The sequence below is a fragment of the Macaca fascicularis genome, chromosome 6 (assembly GCF_037993035.2).
Source record: "Macaca fascicularis isolate 582-1 chromosome 6, T2T-MFA8v1.1".
Classification (NCBI taxonomy): Eukaryota; Metazoa; Chordata; class Mammalia; order Primates; family Cercopithecidae; genus Macaca; species Macaca fascicularis.
This window is the reverse complement of record NC_088380.1, coordinates 165,999,865-166,016,761: the sequence shown is the minus strand read 5'-3', so window position 1 is coordinate 166,016,761 and position 16,897 is coordinate 165,999,865. Positions and strand designations below refer to the sequence as shown.

The window sequence follows — 16,897 nt, the reverse complement described above, 5'->3', positions numbered from 1 at the left end:
TTGTATATCTGTGATAACCAACCCACATCATTTATATGTCTGCCCCAGCTCCAAGACATTGGAAGGTCTTGGGGTCAGAAACTCTTGAGATTTACTGTTATATCCTGAAAGCCTAACATACAATAAAATGCAAATTTCCGGCCTGTGTGGTGGTTCACACCTGTAATCCCAGCACTTTGGGAGGCCGAGTTGGGCGGATCACTTGAGGTCGGGAGTTTGAGACCAGCATGGATAACATGGTGAAACCCTATCTCTACCAAAAATACAAAAACTAGCTGTGCATGGTAGTGGGCAACTGTAATCCCAGCTACTCAGGAGGCTGAGGCAGGAGAATCACTTGAACCTGGGGAGGTGGAAGTTACGGTGAGCCAAGATTGTGCCACTGCGCTCCAGTCTGGGTGAAAGAGGGAGACTTCTCTTCAAAAAAAAAAAAAAGTCAAAGTAAATTACCAATAGCAGTAGCATTAAAAAAAACCCCAAGTATGGTGGAATTAATGCAATAAGAGATATGTAAGACTTGTATGTGGAAACTAAAAACTTCAGCAGGATCTTGGGAAACTCAACAAGCTGATTCCAAAATTGATATGGAAATGCAAAGAGCCAAGAACCTCCCGAAAACAAAACAAAACAAAGAAAACTAAGTAGGAAGATGTGCTTTACCACATATCAACTTCTTAGAGTAACTGGAACAGTTTGGTGTCAGCACAAGGATAAACAAAGAAACCAGTGGGATAGAATAGAAAGTTCAGAAACAGATCTATTCAGATATGCACACTCACTTTATGACAGAGATGGTGCTGTAGAGCACAGAAAAAACAGGTTTAAAACAAGCATTACACATAAAAAAATTAAATTTAAACTAAAAATTAATCTTCCTCAAAAGACATCATTTTGAGACTAAAAAGGGAAGCCATATAACAGAACATTTTGCTTGACACATAATTGACAGAACACTTGCATTCATAATATGAAAAGAATTACAAAAGAAAACAACAAGCAAAGGACAACCCAAGGGAAAACTGGGTAAAAGACTTGAGCAATTCATCAAAAAGGAAATCTTAAAAGGCCCCCAAATACGAAAAAGTACTTAACCTTATTGGCAATTAGGAAAATGCAAGTTAAAAACCCCATTAGAAAGGTTAAAATTAAAAGGTCTGACACCACCAATCATAGGCTGGGATACAGGGCAACAGGAACCAGATTGCTGTTAGGCAAGTAAAGTGCTGCAATCACCTTGGAAAACAGTTTGGAGTTACCTAAGAAAGTTGAAGATAGGTAGCCCTGTGGCCCAGCAATTCAAGAGAAATGTGTACATGTGGTCACCAGGAAGGCAAGTGCAAAAATGTTGATAGCAGCATGATTCACCATACCTGTAGTTCCAAACTGAAACTTTAACGTTCATAAATTCAATGTTCGTAAGTACCAGGATGATTACATCATGTTCTATTCATATGACAGAATTCTATACTGCAATGAAAATGAAATAACTGTAGCCTCACGAGAACATAATTGAATCTCACAATGTTAAGCAGAAAAGAATGTTAGTCACAAAAGAATATCTAGGCTGGGCATGGTGGCTCATGCCTGTAATCCCAGCACTTTGGGAGGTCAAGGTGGATGGGTCATTTGAGGTCAGGAGTCCAAGGCCAGCCTGGCCAACATGGTGAAACCCCGTCTCTACTAAAAACACAAAAATTAGCTGGGCATGGTGGTGCATGCCTGTAATCCTAGCTACTCAGGAAGCTGAAGCAGAAGAATCATGTGAACCTAGTAGGCAGAGGTTGCAGTGAACCGAGATTGTGCCTAGGCAACAGAGAGAGGCTCTGCCTCAAAAAAAAAAAAAAAAAAAAAAAGGAAAAAAATCAAGAACAGGCAGAACTAGACTACAGTTTTTAGGAATTCATAGTTAGGTGGTCAAAGAAAGAAAAGAAAGTGACTAAAGTCAGGAAAATGATTACCTTTGGGGCTAGTGAGACACCTGTGAATGAAGGGGCATGTGAGGATCTTCTGGGGTGTGGACAAGCTTATATTTCTGGACAGTGGTTAAATGGTTGTATTCATAAGAGTATGTGGAGCTGTACAATTGTGTTTTTATGTACTTAACATTATTATTATTAGTTACCTCCTTATATTCATAGCAGCATATTATACCCAGGGATGGGTGACAAGCAAATTATAAGGATTGAATGCCTTGTGACCCTTAACTGTAAATAATAGAAAACACAACCCAAATTGGCTTAGGCCAAAAAAGGTAACCTATTGGGTAATATCAATTAAAGAGTGAGGGGGTGGGCATGCCGGCTTCAGATAAGGCTTAGAGCTCATACAATGTGACCAGGTGTTGGGTTCTTTTTATGTCTCAGGTTCTCTTTCTTGTGTTGGCTAAATCTTCCATTGGTTCTTTCCTTTTGTATCCCAGATAACTGCCAGTAAATCCCTGGGATTACAGGTTTCCTTTTTTAGGTCCAGCAGGAAAGAAAAACTTTGTTCTTCCCATAGTTCAATCAAAACCTCTTGTATTTAGTCTTACCCCTGATTGGCCCAATGTGGCTCACGGGTCCTTCCCTGGACTAAGCACTAAGGGAGAAAGGATAAACTGGTGGATCCCATTCCTGGTCAGTGGCCAACAGACCATCTGTTTATTCAAGGTTCAAGTTGGTATTTGAAAGAAGAACAGGAGAAGAAGAATAGTGAGGAGGTAGCTAACAAATGTCTATGACAATCAATGTCCATTTTATTTAATTGAATATCATCACACATAAACAACAACACACAATTTTGCACTACTCCCTACCTCAGGCTTAATCAGAACCAAGGCAAAGAAAGTAGCTGAGTAGAACAGAGGTACCAGTTGAGCTAAAATCTGAGAACAACAGCAAAAATGCAATTTTTTTTCTGCCAATGTTAGTGATTCTAAACAATCACAGGTGCTCAGATTGATGAAAAGCAAAGCTGGCTTGTCAGATTGGATCTTCTTTAGAGATATTTTGAGGTGAACTGAGAAAATCTGTGTATTGACTGGGCAGTAGAGGATTTAGAGAACTATACTCCATTTTCTTAGGTACGGTAATGGTAATTGGTAAAAGTTTTAGAAGCAGCAGGTTGGAGTATTTAGGAGTGAATTGTGTTGATGTCTGTGGCTCTCTAAAATAGCTTAGCAAAAGACACACACACATAGGTAAACAAAACATGCAAAAATTACCAATTGTTGAATCTAGATTGTATGCATATGGGTGATCATTAAAATATTCTTTTAATTCTTTATGTTTGAAACTCTTAAAATGTTGGGGAAATAAAAAATGTTTTCAGAAAAATCTGAAAATTCCAAACAAACAAAAAAGCTGACTTATTTCTATGCTTTCTCTTCTTATAGTCTCAGGTATTAGTTCCGTACCAGGGAGAAAGAAATAAATTTATTTTGGTGTTAAAACAATATAAGTTCTATTGCTGTTTTCAATTATCCACGAAAAGTGTTTATTCAGCACCAGCTATGAGTATGAATCACTTAGTGTTAATATAAAGTTACAATTTAATCTTTATCACCCTATTAGAGAATAATAAAAGTTGACAACCAAATACTACAGATAGAAGGAAGGGAACTAGGCCAGGTGCTGTGGTTCATGCCTGTAATCCCAGCACTTTGGGAGGCTGAGGTGGGTGGATCACTTGAGCCCAGACCAGCCTGGGCAACATGGCAATACCTTGTCTCAACACGAAAATTAGCTGGTGCGGTGGCGTATGCCTGTAGTCTTAGCTGCTCAGGAGGCTGAGGTGGGAGGACTGCTTGACCCTGTCTCGGAAAAAAAAAAAAAAAAAAAGGAGGGGAAACTCTTGAGGACTTTGTACCTCATAGTACAGAAGGTAAGATTAAACACCACAGGTTTTGATTGAGCCACATTGGGCCAATCAGGGGTAAGACTAAACACCAGAGGTTTTGATTGAACCATGAGAAGAGCAAAGTTTCTCTTTCCTGCTAGACCTAAAAAAGGAAACCTGTAATCCCAGGGATTTACTGGCAGCTATCTGGGATACAAAAAGAAAGAACCAATGGAAGATTTAGCCAACACAAGAAAGAGAATGTGAGACATAAAAAGAATCCAGGACCTGGTCACAGTGTAAGAGCTGTAAGCCTTATCTGAATATTGCATACATAATATTGAGGTACAAAGAATTTTAGCACACATCATTTCATTTATTTTTCACAACAACCCTGCGAAGTAGATACTATCACCATCCCTATTTTACAGACAATAAATGGAGGTGTTCTTAAGTTACATACACTTGGCACAGGGTCCCATAGTTAACAGATAGGAGGCATCTGAATGGAAGAGTAAATCTCTCCTCATATACTGCTGGTGGGAATGTAAAATGATGCAGCTGCTTTGGAAGACTATTTGGCAGTTCCTCAAAAAGCGAAACCATAGAGTTACCATATGACCCAGCAATTCTACCAGGACAAATGAAAACGTGTCCACACAACAACTTGTACATGAATGTTCGTAACAGCATTACTCATAAACGTCAAAAAGTGGAAATAACTCAAGTGTCCATCAACTCATGAATGAATAAACAAAACATGATATATCTATCTATACAATGGAATTTTATCTGGCAAGAAAAGAAAATTAAGTACCAATACATGCTACACATGCATGGACCTAAAAGATTATGTTAAGTAAAATAAACCAGACACAAAATACTACATATTGTATAATCCCCTTTATATGACATGTCCAGAACATGCAAATCTGACAGAAAGATTAGTGATTGCAGAACGATTAATGATTGCTTAGGGCTGGGACAAGAAGGTAAGTAACTGCTAATGGATATGGGTTTTCTTTTCCCCAGCGGGAGGTTATGATGAAATGTTCTGAAATTGATTGTGGTGATGGTTATACAACTCTGCAAATATACTAAAAACCACTGAGTTGTACACTTTTAAACAGGTGGATTATATGTCAAATAAGCTGTGTGTATATATATATACACACACACATATATACATGAAAAATAGAGTGAACCTCCCCTTACTGCATAATGTTGCCTAACAAAACTATAGTTTTCCTTGTAGAGTTGGCTCTCAAAATCAAACCAGGAGGGTAGCCAGGTTGAATGGCTTCTATATATTATCTAGACTCTTCTAATTAGGAAGTTGATTATTGAATTAGATATCTTTGAATATCTGGTTGTTTGAATTGGATAAAGAAAACCTCAAAGTGCCCAGAAAACATTAGGAACAAAAAAGTGTGTGAATAAATGAAGACATGAAAATTCTCCCTCATACTCCCAGTGTTGGCTATCCATGGTTCTTTGGATTTTGGCCCCATCATGTGAAATCTGTTATATGATATTCTCTAGATTTAGAAGGCAGTGCATAATAAACTGGCCATCAGTTGTCTGCGGATTTGCAACAGAAGACTATTTCTATGTGACTATTAGCAATAGTTGGCTGTATCAGGAATTCAGGAGCGAGCCTTTTGGAATGGCTAGAACTGGAACATATATGCACTCTTTCAAACTTTGTGCTGACTTCCTCCTCAATGTTGGATGCATTTAGACAGGAAGGAAGATAACCTTTCGATTCCTGAATAGTCTGCCATTGGGCAGTTATAAACACACCACTTCTGGCCGGGCGCGGTGGCTCAAGCCTGTAATCCCAGCACTTTGGGAGGCCGAGGCGGGCGGATCACAAGGTCAGGAGATCGAGACCACAGTGAAACCCCGTCTCTACTAAAAATACAAAAAATTAGCCGGGCGCGGTGGCGGGCGCCTGTAGTCCTAGCTACTCAGGAGGTTGAGGCAGGAGAATGGCGTGAACCCAGGAGGCGGAGCTTGCAGTGAGCCGAGATCGCGCCACTGCACTCCAGCCTGGGCAACAGCGTGAGACTCCGTCTCAAAAAAAAAAAAAAAAAAAAAAAAAAAAAAAAGAAAGTACTTCCTCTACACTTGATTGAGCTCTTTTATTTGAGCTGCCCTCTCTTCACCCGGCCCACCCCCACGTCTTTTTTCTTTTGCGTTTCTTTTTAGTTCTGTTTGATTACCTGCTTCTGGCAATGTGGAGCTTTCCCATAACTGGATTAGCAGCACTATAATAGCAGTAACCCTTTCATTACCAGAGTAATTTTCTTTACTTGTTTTGAACTTCAGCATTTACAGGCAGCTGCTATTAAGTTAAAAGGTAAAAAGACATGTGACTTCTTCCTGCTTTTACAAGTCCAGAATACTCATAGTGAGGGTTACAGGGCTTTGAAGCCATTTCCCCCACTTTAAAAAAAGGAAAGGTAAGAGCTGAAGTAGGCCTCTCCTCTATTTAAAACACAAATCCAGTTAGAGACCAGCCTGACCAACATGGAGAAACCCCATCTCTAGTAAAAACACAAAATTAGCCCGGTGTGGTGGCACATGGCTGTAATCCCAGCTACTCGGGAGGCTGAGGCAGGAGAACTGCTTGAACCCAGGAGGCGGAGGTTGTGGTGAGCCAAGATCACACCACTGCACTCCAGCCTGGGCAACAAGAGTGAAACTCCCATCTCAAAAACAAACAAACAAACAAAAAACCACGCAAATCCAGCAACCATACTTCTTGTAAGAATCACATTTTCAGGGTTCTGCCATTTATACAAGAATAACAAATCAAGTTAGAATTTAGTGTTATGTTCATTTGACTTCTTTGTAATCTGTTTCTGGCCTTAGGTTTTATTGACTCAGTCAGATGCAAAGTTTTTAAAACAGGGAGGGGATCAAGGGATAAGGTCTTGCTATCTTGGTCCATTTCCTATTCCAGTCATTATTCATGTGGCCTCTGTACTTTTTTTACTTACTAGGCTAGATAAAGAGACTCACGAACTGCCTCCCTGGTATGTAACAGGCTTAATGACTATGGTGAAGTAGTCTGAGGCACCTGGATGAAAGGTGGTTATAGTGAGTTATGTACACAATTCCCACACATTTTAAACACTTGATTCCTACAGAGCTTTCAAACTAATGGAAGGCAAGTTACTCTGAGTTTGGTTGACTGATACCTCCAGGGGTTGCATTTTCTAAATACAGAGCTGGCTTTCACAATTTTAGCAAGATACAAGAGTGTTCAGAATTGGGGGTTTACCATTCAAAGAACAGAGGCCAGAGACTTGAATTTTCAAGGAGGGTCCTCAACACAGACATCGAGATTACAGTACATTAATTTCTCTTGCACATGAAGAAGTTGAGGCTTCACAATTTCAGCATGACCCTGTATAGTTGCAACATCTTACCCATCACTGGGTGTGTATCTTCCACTGGCTCTTTCAACATCTAAGGCCAGGCTAGGTTCTCATAGCAACTGGCTCCCCAGGAACTAACGAAAAGAGAAAGCGAAAAACAGTGGAGGGGTTTTGGTGGTGGTGGAAGACAGGGGAGATAGAAGTGGGGGTTGCAGAAGGTCGTGGTGAGGCAGTGGCAGACAAACGGGGAATGAGAAGTCTTGTCAAGCCCAGGGGTATGATAAGTTTTGTCAAGCCCAGAAGACTGTCGTTGTGTAAACACACAATATGCTTCAGGCTATGTATTGTGGGGAACAGTTCCTGCCCTAAAAGGTGGTGACATTTAAATTAGGGTAGGATTGTGCATCTGTGATAGAGACTGGCACAGAGACAGAAAAAGTGGAATTCCTCTACTTTGGGGAGGGGAAAATATACATTAACCTGTTTTGAATCTTAGGCCAAGACCGGGTTTCATACTGCAATAAAATTCTTTGTATCAAACCATGGGATCAAAATTGTTACAGATACTCAGGGAACAGTTCCAATACATTCATTCATCCACTCACTGACTCCGCAGGGGTCTGAGTGCCTGCACTCGGTGCTGAGCACCGCTGAGCCATACCAGACGCCAAGGAGTTGACAGTCTAGTCAGTCCAGTCAGTGACGGGGTTAAAACGAATTTTCGCATCGTTGCTACAGCGAAGGCACCGGGACAGGATCAGGCCTTCAAATTCTCCCACGTGGTCCCTGCAGGTGAGTGTGGGTGTGAGCGCGTGCGGCCCGTGGTGTCTGGGAGTGAGAGAGCACGTGTGTCAGAATGGCGCGTGTCACAGTGCGCGTACAGGTGTCGCCGCGGGACGCCTCTCCATAGCCGCCGGAGCCGGGCTGTACCAATTTGGCGAGGCTTATGTCTCCCGCCCACGCACCGGAGGCGGTGCGGAAAGCACTCCGCGGGCGCGATTGTGAGTGAGCGCGGGCGCGCGCGGGAGGGGCGGGGGAGGGGCGCGCCGCGCTGGCGGGGCCGCGCGCAGGCGCAGAGTGCGGAAGCCGGGCCGCGGCCGCCGCAGAGCGCCGGGGGCGGGAGGAGCGAACGCAGGAGGCCATGGCCGCCGCCGCCGCCGGCTGCTGAGGGGCTCGGCCCGCGAGCGCCTAGTGCAGCGGACGATGGTGACCGTACGGGCCGGGCCGCTGCCGCTGCCGCTGCCTCCGCCTCCCCAGAAGCAGCATCCGAGGCCCGGCGCAGAAGAGCCGCCGCTGTGAGCCGAGCCGTCCCGGCCCCCGCCGCCGCCGCCCGAGGAGAACGGGAGGGCGGGCGAGAGAGCCGGGGAGTTGCGGAGCCCGCCCGCCGGCAGCACCGCTCCCCAGGGAGGGAGTCCGCAGCCTGAGGTGACCACGCCGCCCGCCCGGCCCCTTCCCATCCCCGCGCCCCCCGGCCGCTTCCCACGGCCTCCCTCCCCTCCCCCATCGCGTCGCAGGCTCCTTCCTCTTCTCCCTGTTCGCTCCTTTCTTTTTATCTCGCTTCACTTCCCTCTTCTCCCTAGCCTCGGAGGAGTCCACATCCCCTCTTCACCTGTAGCACCCTTCCCTCCCCTCCTCCAGCCTCTTCCGCCGTCCTCGCCTTCCTCCGACCCTGGTCTCCCCTCCCGGGCCCCGCGCGAAGCCCCCTCTGCTCCAGCTCCTGGGCCTCGGCCGCCGCCTCCCCGCCCTCCCATCCCTTCCTCTTTCCAGGGCTGGAGAGGTCCCTTACATTCCTGAGATGCCCTTCCTCGGGGCTCTCCCCCTTTGCTTCCCCAGCATCCCATTTCTAGGCCTTTTTCAAGAGCCTTCCAGAGCGGCCCCTTTCCAGCTCCCTTTCTCGTTTCCATTTCCAATTTTGCCTCTTTTGCCTCTTTGTTCACTTTGCTTCCAGCCTCCCCTCCCTCTTTCTCTTCGTCTTACCCTTCTTTGATCTACGCAGCCCCAAACTCAAGCTCCCCGCTTTCAGGTGGTGCGAGGTTGTTTGGGGGTGCGGAAGGGCCTGCCAATCCATTCTTCGAGGGGGAACCCATTGCTCTGCATCCCGTCCATCAGTCCCTTTTTATAGTAAGAGGGCTGCTCATCCCTTCTTTTTTGTCCCCGTGGTTTCCTCTCTCGCTGCCATCCCTTCTGTCCTCTCCCTCCAGTTCTGCTTTCCCTACCCGAGGACCCTCAGACCCGTTAACCCCCCTTCTGGAATGAGTTCGCTTTCTGTTCGGGGATGCTGAACTTCGCCCGCGTTTTTCTTCGCGAGCCTTTTGGTACGTGGCGTGGCGCGACACAGTCAGCACCGTTGGCGAGATAGGAGGGGAGCTCCCGAGCCTCTTTCCTGGCAGAGTTTTTGCTGAACGTAATCTCTTAGCCCCGCGGCGGCGGCCCGCTTGCTGCTGCTGCCGCTGCGCTGCCTGCTTGCCGCGAGCTGGGTTGGGGTTACTGTAGTTCAAACGCATCTGAGATCAGCAGGCGTGGTGGGAGGAGGTGCGGGGAGAGAGGAAGGGGCCTGTGCAGTGAGCAGGCATCAAAGATTAATGGATGGCTTTGCGTCGCAGTCTGCAGTAAACAGGAAACTAGTCTGAAAGGGAAGGAGAGGGCTGTGTGTCTTTTTATTTTTTAAAATACGAAGTGTGCAGTTTTACTGAATCTTGAATCATGCCCAAAAGAATGAGCTGTCGGTGCTGCAGTCGTGACCCAGGCTGAGCGCCCAATGGCAGAGGTAGCAGTTTTATTTCCTCTCTCTGTTCCTTAAGTTGAAAGATGGCCTTTGTATTCAGAATGGACTCCGTGTCTTTGCGGTTTTGGAGATGATTAGAAACCACAGAATTGCTAGTAGTTTATGTGGAGATCAGGTACATACAAAGTTAGCTAGCAACGAGTGGGAGTGGGGAGGACCAGCTATATTTAAAACATGTGCCATTGCTTATGTAAGAAATGCGTTCTGTTTCCTGATATCTCAGTTCTGGGCTTTTACTTAGAATTTTAGGCTCTATCTCTGTGCTCTCAACGTTTTCAATGAGGCCTACCATCCTAACAGATGGACAGCCCGAAAATTTGCTTTTCTTAAGATCAATTTTAGTTGATGGTAGAATTTTTTTTAACTGGTTGGGAGAAAGAAAGGAGATAATGGTGGATGATGATTTTTGTTTTTCTGTTTTGGGGGAAGGTGTAGAAGTATTGTACTGAATAGTTTTAAGTTGGGTCACGTGTCATTCTTGTTTTTTCTTTGTCTTTTTAAAAAAAGAGTTTCGGAGGTGTGAGTTTTTTTTTTGTTTGTTTTTTGTTTTTTTTTTTTGAAGAACTGTGTCAAATAAGAGAAATGAAAAACTTTCATTTCTCTTATTTGACACAGTTCTTCAGAGATTAGCTGTGACTTTAAAAACCTACATTTTTCTTATTCAGGACGATTTGTATGTTGTCTTCGTATTCAAAACTAAAATCCCATATTTTCAGGAAAGTGTGGAGTGAAGCCTCCTGTGTTTTTTAACCCCAAAATTTGAATGGTAAATCGCACAACATTATACTTCTACAAGACATTACTGTTTTCATAAGTACCGATTGCTGCTTCGAAGCCTGAGAAAGTCATTTAATGAACTCGTTGAGGTTCCCTTTTTGGTTAGCATTTGTTGAACCTCTCTTGTGGTTTTTGGAAAGAAAGGCTTTTTTTTTTTTTTTTTGGTTTTGGCGGTTTTACTGTGTAAAACATCTTTAAGTTTGAGTCACATTTAGTTTATGTTACCTGCGGAGACATCATGTTGAAGTATTACTTTCCTTTCAAAGTTCAAGGAGGAAATTTTAAAATCTTGCATGGAAGATAAAACAGTATAGGAAGTTTATATATTTGGCTTTGGGTGTGTTAAACCTTTCGGTTTTTTCTGTTTTTAGCTCTCCTGCTTATTTTCTAGGATTATTTGGTATTATTTTGTTTTTAAGAGAATATTGAGCTCCCCTGTACTTTAGAATGTGCTGATTAGTCCTGTCTGACAGTAAATCTGGAACAAGATAAATTGGATAACATTATAAAGGTATTCTCCAGATCAGGAGAGAAGGCTCCATTTTACTTCGTGTTTGTATGATACAGTGATATGAGTAATTGCAAGTACTTGCAAAGAAGACGAATATTTTACAGTTTTGTTTTGATGTTGGTTTAGTGTGTGGTGCTAAAGTGTGTAAAGTACCTATTTGTGATGGTAACTATCATGCACTCTTTTACAAAGTTTCAAAGTGATAAGGTTTTGGAGTTTTTTTCTTTGATTTTCCATGTATTAAATTTGTTTCTTCAGTGCCCTTATACATGACCAGCTTGCCACTGACTTGCTAAAATAACATTCACGTATAGAAATAAACGAAACATTTAGTAAGCAATAGATTCATTGTTAAATGGACATACTTAATTCCATCCAAAGTCCTTGTTAAAAACATTTCAGTCTCGAGTTGACTATGTAGTAGAGTTGGGGATCTTGGATATTATTCTTTATTGACAGCTTTCAGAACCCAGTATTTTCTCTTTATGGAAATAGAAATATGTCCTGTTTTCTGTTTCTTACTATATTTGTTAGGCAGGAGTGGTGGGTGGAAATAAAGAGGGAACATGTACCATTCTGCTAATGGACTTTTGTAATAGAGATGATCCTCTGTACGGATTAGAGAGGTTTTTTTCCCAGCAGACCTTGATTTCTAAAGCAGGATTAGTTATTTGTTTAGTTTAAATTTTCTTCTTACCTGTTTAGGAGCCACAATAAATGGTGAAAATGGGCACATTTTAAAATAGCAAAGCATTGAATAAAGAGAAAGGTTCCAAATCAAATGAAATAAATATGGGCTACGAGTGTTAAATCAGTAATAGCTCCTCCCCCCTTGTTACTTATAAAAACAGAGGTAATGATGTATATTGGATTCCAGAATATAGAAAAATAGTTACTTTTCGATTGCAGTATAAAGACTGTCAGTAATACTGTCATCTCAGTACGTGGTGATTTTCACATGGTGGGTGATGGTTTGTGAGAAAATCTATTCATGTTACTTTGAAATAAATTCCCAAGAGGGTGTTGGGTTATCAGTTTGCTCACTAAAGTAAGTATTTCCAATGTGATTCCTGAAGTTATCTAGATGGCTTATACACATTAAAATGCATTAAACTCTTTACCAACAATTTCTGTGAATATTTTGGTGTATTTTTTCCTGGGATTAAAAAATAATAATTATATCATGGGCTTTGAGAAATTTAGATTCCTCAGTGATGTGGTTTGCAATAAATGTTAAAGATTAGAGATTTTATTTTTCAGTGCATTTTTCCCCCTTAGGACATTATATTTAGTTTTGATTTTCACAATAATATTTTTTCTTACGTAGGAAAATTATGAAAATGATCTTGTTCATGTGAAATAATCAGAATTGCAGTACTTATCTATAAAAATGTTAAGTCTATATTATTGGTAGCTATATATATAAAATATTTGGGTTATGGGAATGGTTGACATGATTATTGAAAAGCTTTTATTAATAGTGTGCCAAGTGAGGTTGCCTTTAGCTTTTTAACTATCTGAACTAGGAAGTTATGAAAATTGGAGGGTAAGATGGAAATACTGACAAATATTTAACCATAGCATAGCAATCTGTCACTATAATTTCCTGCAGAAATAAATGTTTTCATTTGTCCTGTCATGTCTGAAATTACTGCCAAAGCTGGAAATGTGTTTAGCTTTCTCAGCAAAATTCTTAAAAGGATATTGTCAGAGCCAACAATCCAGAATTATCTTTACTCTTTAAATTATTCTTTACCTACTTTTGTTTGCCCTTTTTTTTTTTTGAGACGGAGTCTAGCTCAGTCGCCTAGGCTGGAGTGCAGTATCATGATCTCTGCTCACTGCAACCTCCGCATCCCGGGTTCAAGCAACTGTTCTACCCCAGCCTCCTGAGTAGCTGGGACTACAGGTGTGCGCCACCATCCCTGGCTAATTTTTGTATTTTTAGTAGAGACAGGGTTTCACCATATTGACCAGGCTGATCTCGAACTCCTGACCTCGTGATCCGCCTGCTTCAGCTTCCCAAAGTGCTGGGATTACAGGCGTGAGCCACTGTGCCCCGCCTTGTCTGCCCTATTTTGTATTTTTTTGGATTAATTTGAAGCTCTACCATAATAAGCAGTATGGCATTGAATTGTCCCTTTAAATAGTAAATTGTCCTGATAACTGCCTTTCATTTCCTCCTTTTTTTTCCCCCCTCTCACTACTTATCAAGGTGTATGCAGAGACAGGGGCTGCAGACTCAATGCCTGGCTTCTTCCATGTGCTGTGCCTGGTTATCTATATATCAAGGGAAGATTTTGATGAACACTTTAAAGGCAGATTATGGGATTTTTAGACCATATTTAACTTTAAAGATTCAAGGAAATGATACTGTAAATAATGTTTCCTCTACCTGTATCTACATCATGAGTTCTCTGGATTGTAAATTTATCCCTTCAATTTTGATTGCAGGTGAATAAGGAAAAGCATAGAGTACAAGATGCTGCAAACTAAACGTGCAGTCATCAAGTTTTTATTGAGTTTCTTAGGCTTTTTCATAGCGTAAATATTCAAAATTCACCCTTTTACGAGCTACATAAATCGGAGTTTTACTGGAGTGAGTGAATTTTTCAAGTTAATTGTATACAAGTTACAGTAGTCTTACAGAGTGTTTTGTTCCTAGACTTGGAGTTAGTGGCCTTTTAAAATATTAGTTTTGAGGCCAGTACATTTAATCAGAATTATAAGATTGGGCAGAACTGAATGGGTCAATGTGAAAACACAATACAGAGGTTATTTCATGACTATCTAAAAATAGTAGATGTGGCTGAGAAGTAGTATTATGCATTCTCACATAGTTTTGTACAGTATGTGACAACCTATTAGATTCATAAAAGGATATCTAACAGCTATTTGTGTTGACTTTTTATTTTTATATGTTGTGTCTTCTGAATTTTAGGTCTTCTCCAAGAAAAAAAAAAGAAAAAAAGAAAACATGGCTGCAAAGGAGAAACTGGAGGCAGTGTTAAATGTGGCCCTGAGGGTGCCAAGCATCATGCTGTTGGATGTCCTGTACAGATGGGATGTCAGCTCCTTTTTCCAGCAGATCCAAAGAAGTAGCCTTAGTAATAACCCTCTTTTCCAGTATAAGTATTTGGCTCTTAATATGCATTATGTAGGTGAGTGTCTACATCACGTTTTCTGATCTTATAGTGAGCAGTCTGATTTATGTCTTAATATATTTTTGGATTTGGGTAAAATGAAGTTCATTTTCATTAAGATGATAGTGATACAGTTATTGATGAGTGCTTATGAATCTTGTTGATAGTTTTGTCTTACCATTGCACATGAATTATTAAGGCTACAAGAAAGTAGGCAGTATTGGATTTATTTTACTGGATAAAACTGGAAGACAGAAGAAAACATTTTAGATTTTAATATGATGAAATATAAACAATAAGAAATACTTTTAGAGACATTTGGACCCTTCTAGTTTGTCCTTGTTTTGGAGTTTGGTAGTAATTCAGTGTTCAGTTAAATGAAATGTGGGAAATGATACTATAATATTTTGTTCCATAAAAAAATCCTTCTGGAACTGTAATTTTTTTTTTTTTTGCTTGAATCCCGTTTCAAGAAAAATGGAACTATCATTGATACCCTGTGGGGTTAATGGTAAAAATAATTATGAGAGATTAAAGAAATTAAAGTCAAGAAATACAAGCATGAAACAGATAAAATTTATGTAGAATAAAAGTCATGATCCTTCCTTTTTAAGTTAAGTTTTGGTTTATCTGTAATGTGTATAGCAATGTATTTTATTAATGTTGTGATTGCAGAGTTCCAGACATAGTTTGAATGGTACTATAGTGGTTTTGCTAATATTTTATTATTAGAGTTGCCCATCACAACGTATATCTTTTATAAAGTCATGAAGAGTTGTCTTGTCTCTCTGAGATTTATTATTTATTTATTTATTTATTTTTGAGATGGAGTCTCGCTGTGTCGCCTAGGCTGGAGTGCAGTGATGCGATTTCGGCTCACTGCAAGCTCCAGCTCCCGGGTTCACGCCATTCTCCTGCCTCAGCCTCCCAAGTAGCTGGGACTATAGGCGCCCGCCGCCACGCCTGGCTAATTTTTTGTATTTTTAAGAGAGACAGGGTTTCACCGTGTTAGCCAGGATGGTCTTGATCTCCTGACCTCGTGATCCACCCGCCTCGTCACTGGGATTACAGGTGTGAGCCACCGCGCCCGGCTCTCTGAGATTTATTTTTATCTATAAAAGGACTTTCTGGGTTCTAAAACAGCCCTGAGAATGTTGCCCTTACATCCTTAAGAGATAAGCTGTTGTGGAAAGAAATATGATGTAGTAGAAAAGACGGTGCACTAGAAACAAAACATTTCAGTTCAGTAAACTCATCTTTTGTGAATGGCACTACCTTGGGAAAGTCTCTGAAATGAGAAACTTACTTTATGTTGCAAAACACTATAATTCTCAGCCTTTTATGAAAGGCTTTGTATGTTAGCCAATTTATGGAAAGTAATTCCGGTCAGTTGTAGAACAATTGGGTTCTTGGCTTAGCTTTTTAGCTTAATCAGCAAAGTCATACATACTGTGGTTTTAAAAATGTGCTTATATATTATTTCTGAATAGGTTGAACTATTTATTATAAAAACAGCTGCTTGATAACCAGAAATATTAATTTTAGAAATTGAATGTGTTCTAGTACAATTGAAGTTCATAATCTGGTTTATAATTTTGGAAACTCAGTTGAGCCATCTTAAATACACTTACTCCATACCAAAGTAGAGTAAGCTCAGTGGTTGCATGAACAGATATTTTCAGCTTAAACAATTTTTTGGTTGGCGTTACCTTTGTCAAAATATTACATAGTGTTTATATAATGCTACTGTTTACAGAATTTCACCCTCAAATACAAATCAAATTTCACCTTAATAAAATAGATAATGTATTTATATTCAGAAATCAAAAAGCATAAAAAGTATTTAATGAAAAGTATCTCCCTTCCATCTCTTGTTACTCATTCGTTGATTTCTCACTCTGAACGCTGCGTAGCTTTTATTTCCTTCTGTATAATTCTAGAGATATTTTTATGTATATATAAGTAAATATAAAAAATATATGTTTCCCCCCTTTTTATACAGATGTTAGCATGGTATACATGGTTTTGAATCGTGGTTTTTGTTTGTTTGTGGTGTATGTGGAGCCATAACTACTGCTTTTAGATATTTATGAAATAGAATCTTGTGCTCTTTTCTTATGATGGCAGTCTGCCGGATCTTAAAGACTCTGAGTAAATGTTGAGGCCTCATTTCTCCTCTTCCCAATTGCGTTTTACATTGGCATAGTATCCTCATATGGATATACCATAATTTATTGAACTAATTACTCCATTGGTGGACATTTTAGATAGCCTGCCTTCTGCTATTTTGTACAGTGTTGTGCTAAATAACTTTGTATAACTATAATTTCAACATGTACAAATATAACCTGGGGCTAAGTTATTAGAAGTGAAGTTGCTGGGTTAAAGAGTACAGTGGTCCCTCAGTATATGCTGGAGATTGGTTCCAGGATGCCCACGTATACCAAAATCTGCGCATACTCAGGTCCCTCGATTGACC

General features: G+C 40.9%; 1 protein-coding gene across 12 annotated transcripts in view; it reads left to right on the top strand.

Annotated features, from left to right (window-relative positions):
* RNF145 (ring finger protein 145) overlaps positions 1-16,897 on the top strand; it is a 106,902-nt gene that overhangs the window by 47,131 nt on the left and 42,874 nt on the right. For 3 of the 12 annotated variants that reach the window (XM_065547020.1, XM_065547019.1, XM_065547018.1), the window contains exon 3: positions 14,217-14,436. In XM_065547020.1, coding sequence (XP_065403092.1) covers positions 14,253-14,436 — 184 coding nt within the window. In that variant the 5' untranslated portion in view covers positions 14,217-14,252. Of the gene's footprint in view, positions 1-7,996; positions 8,204-8,304; positions 8,628-9,430; positions 9,970-13,058; positions 13,185-14,216; positions 14,437-16,897 lie in introns of those variants that run through there. The other 9 variants (XM_015452205.3, XM_073994686.1, XM_005558416.3 and 6 more) reach the window with 7 other exon arrangements.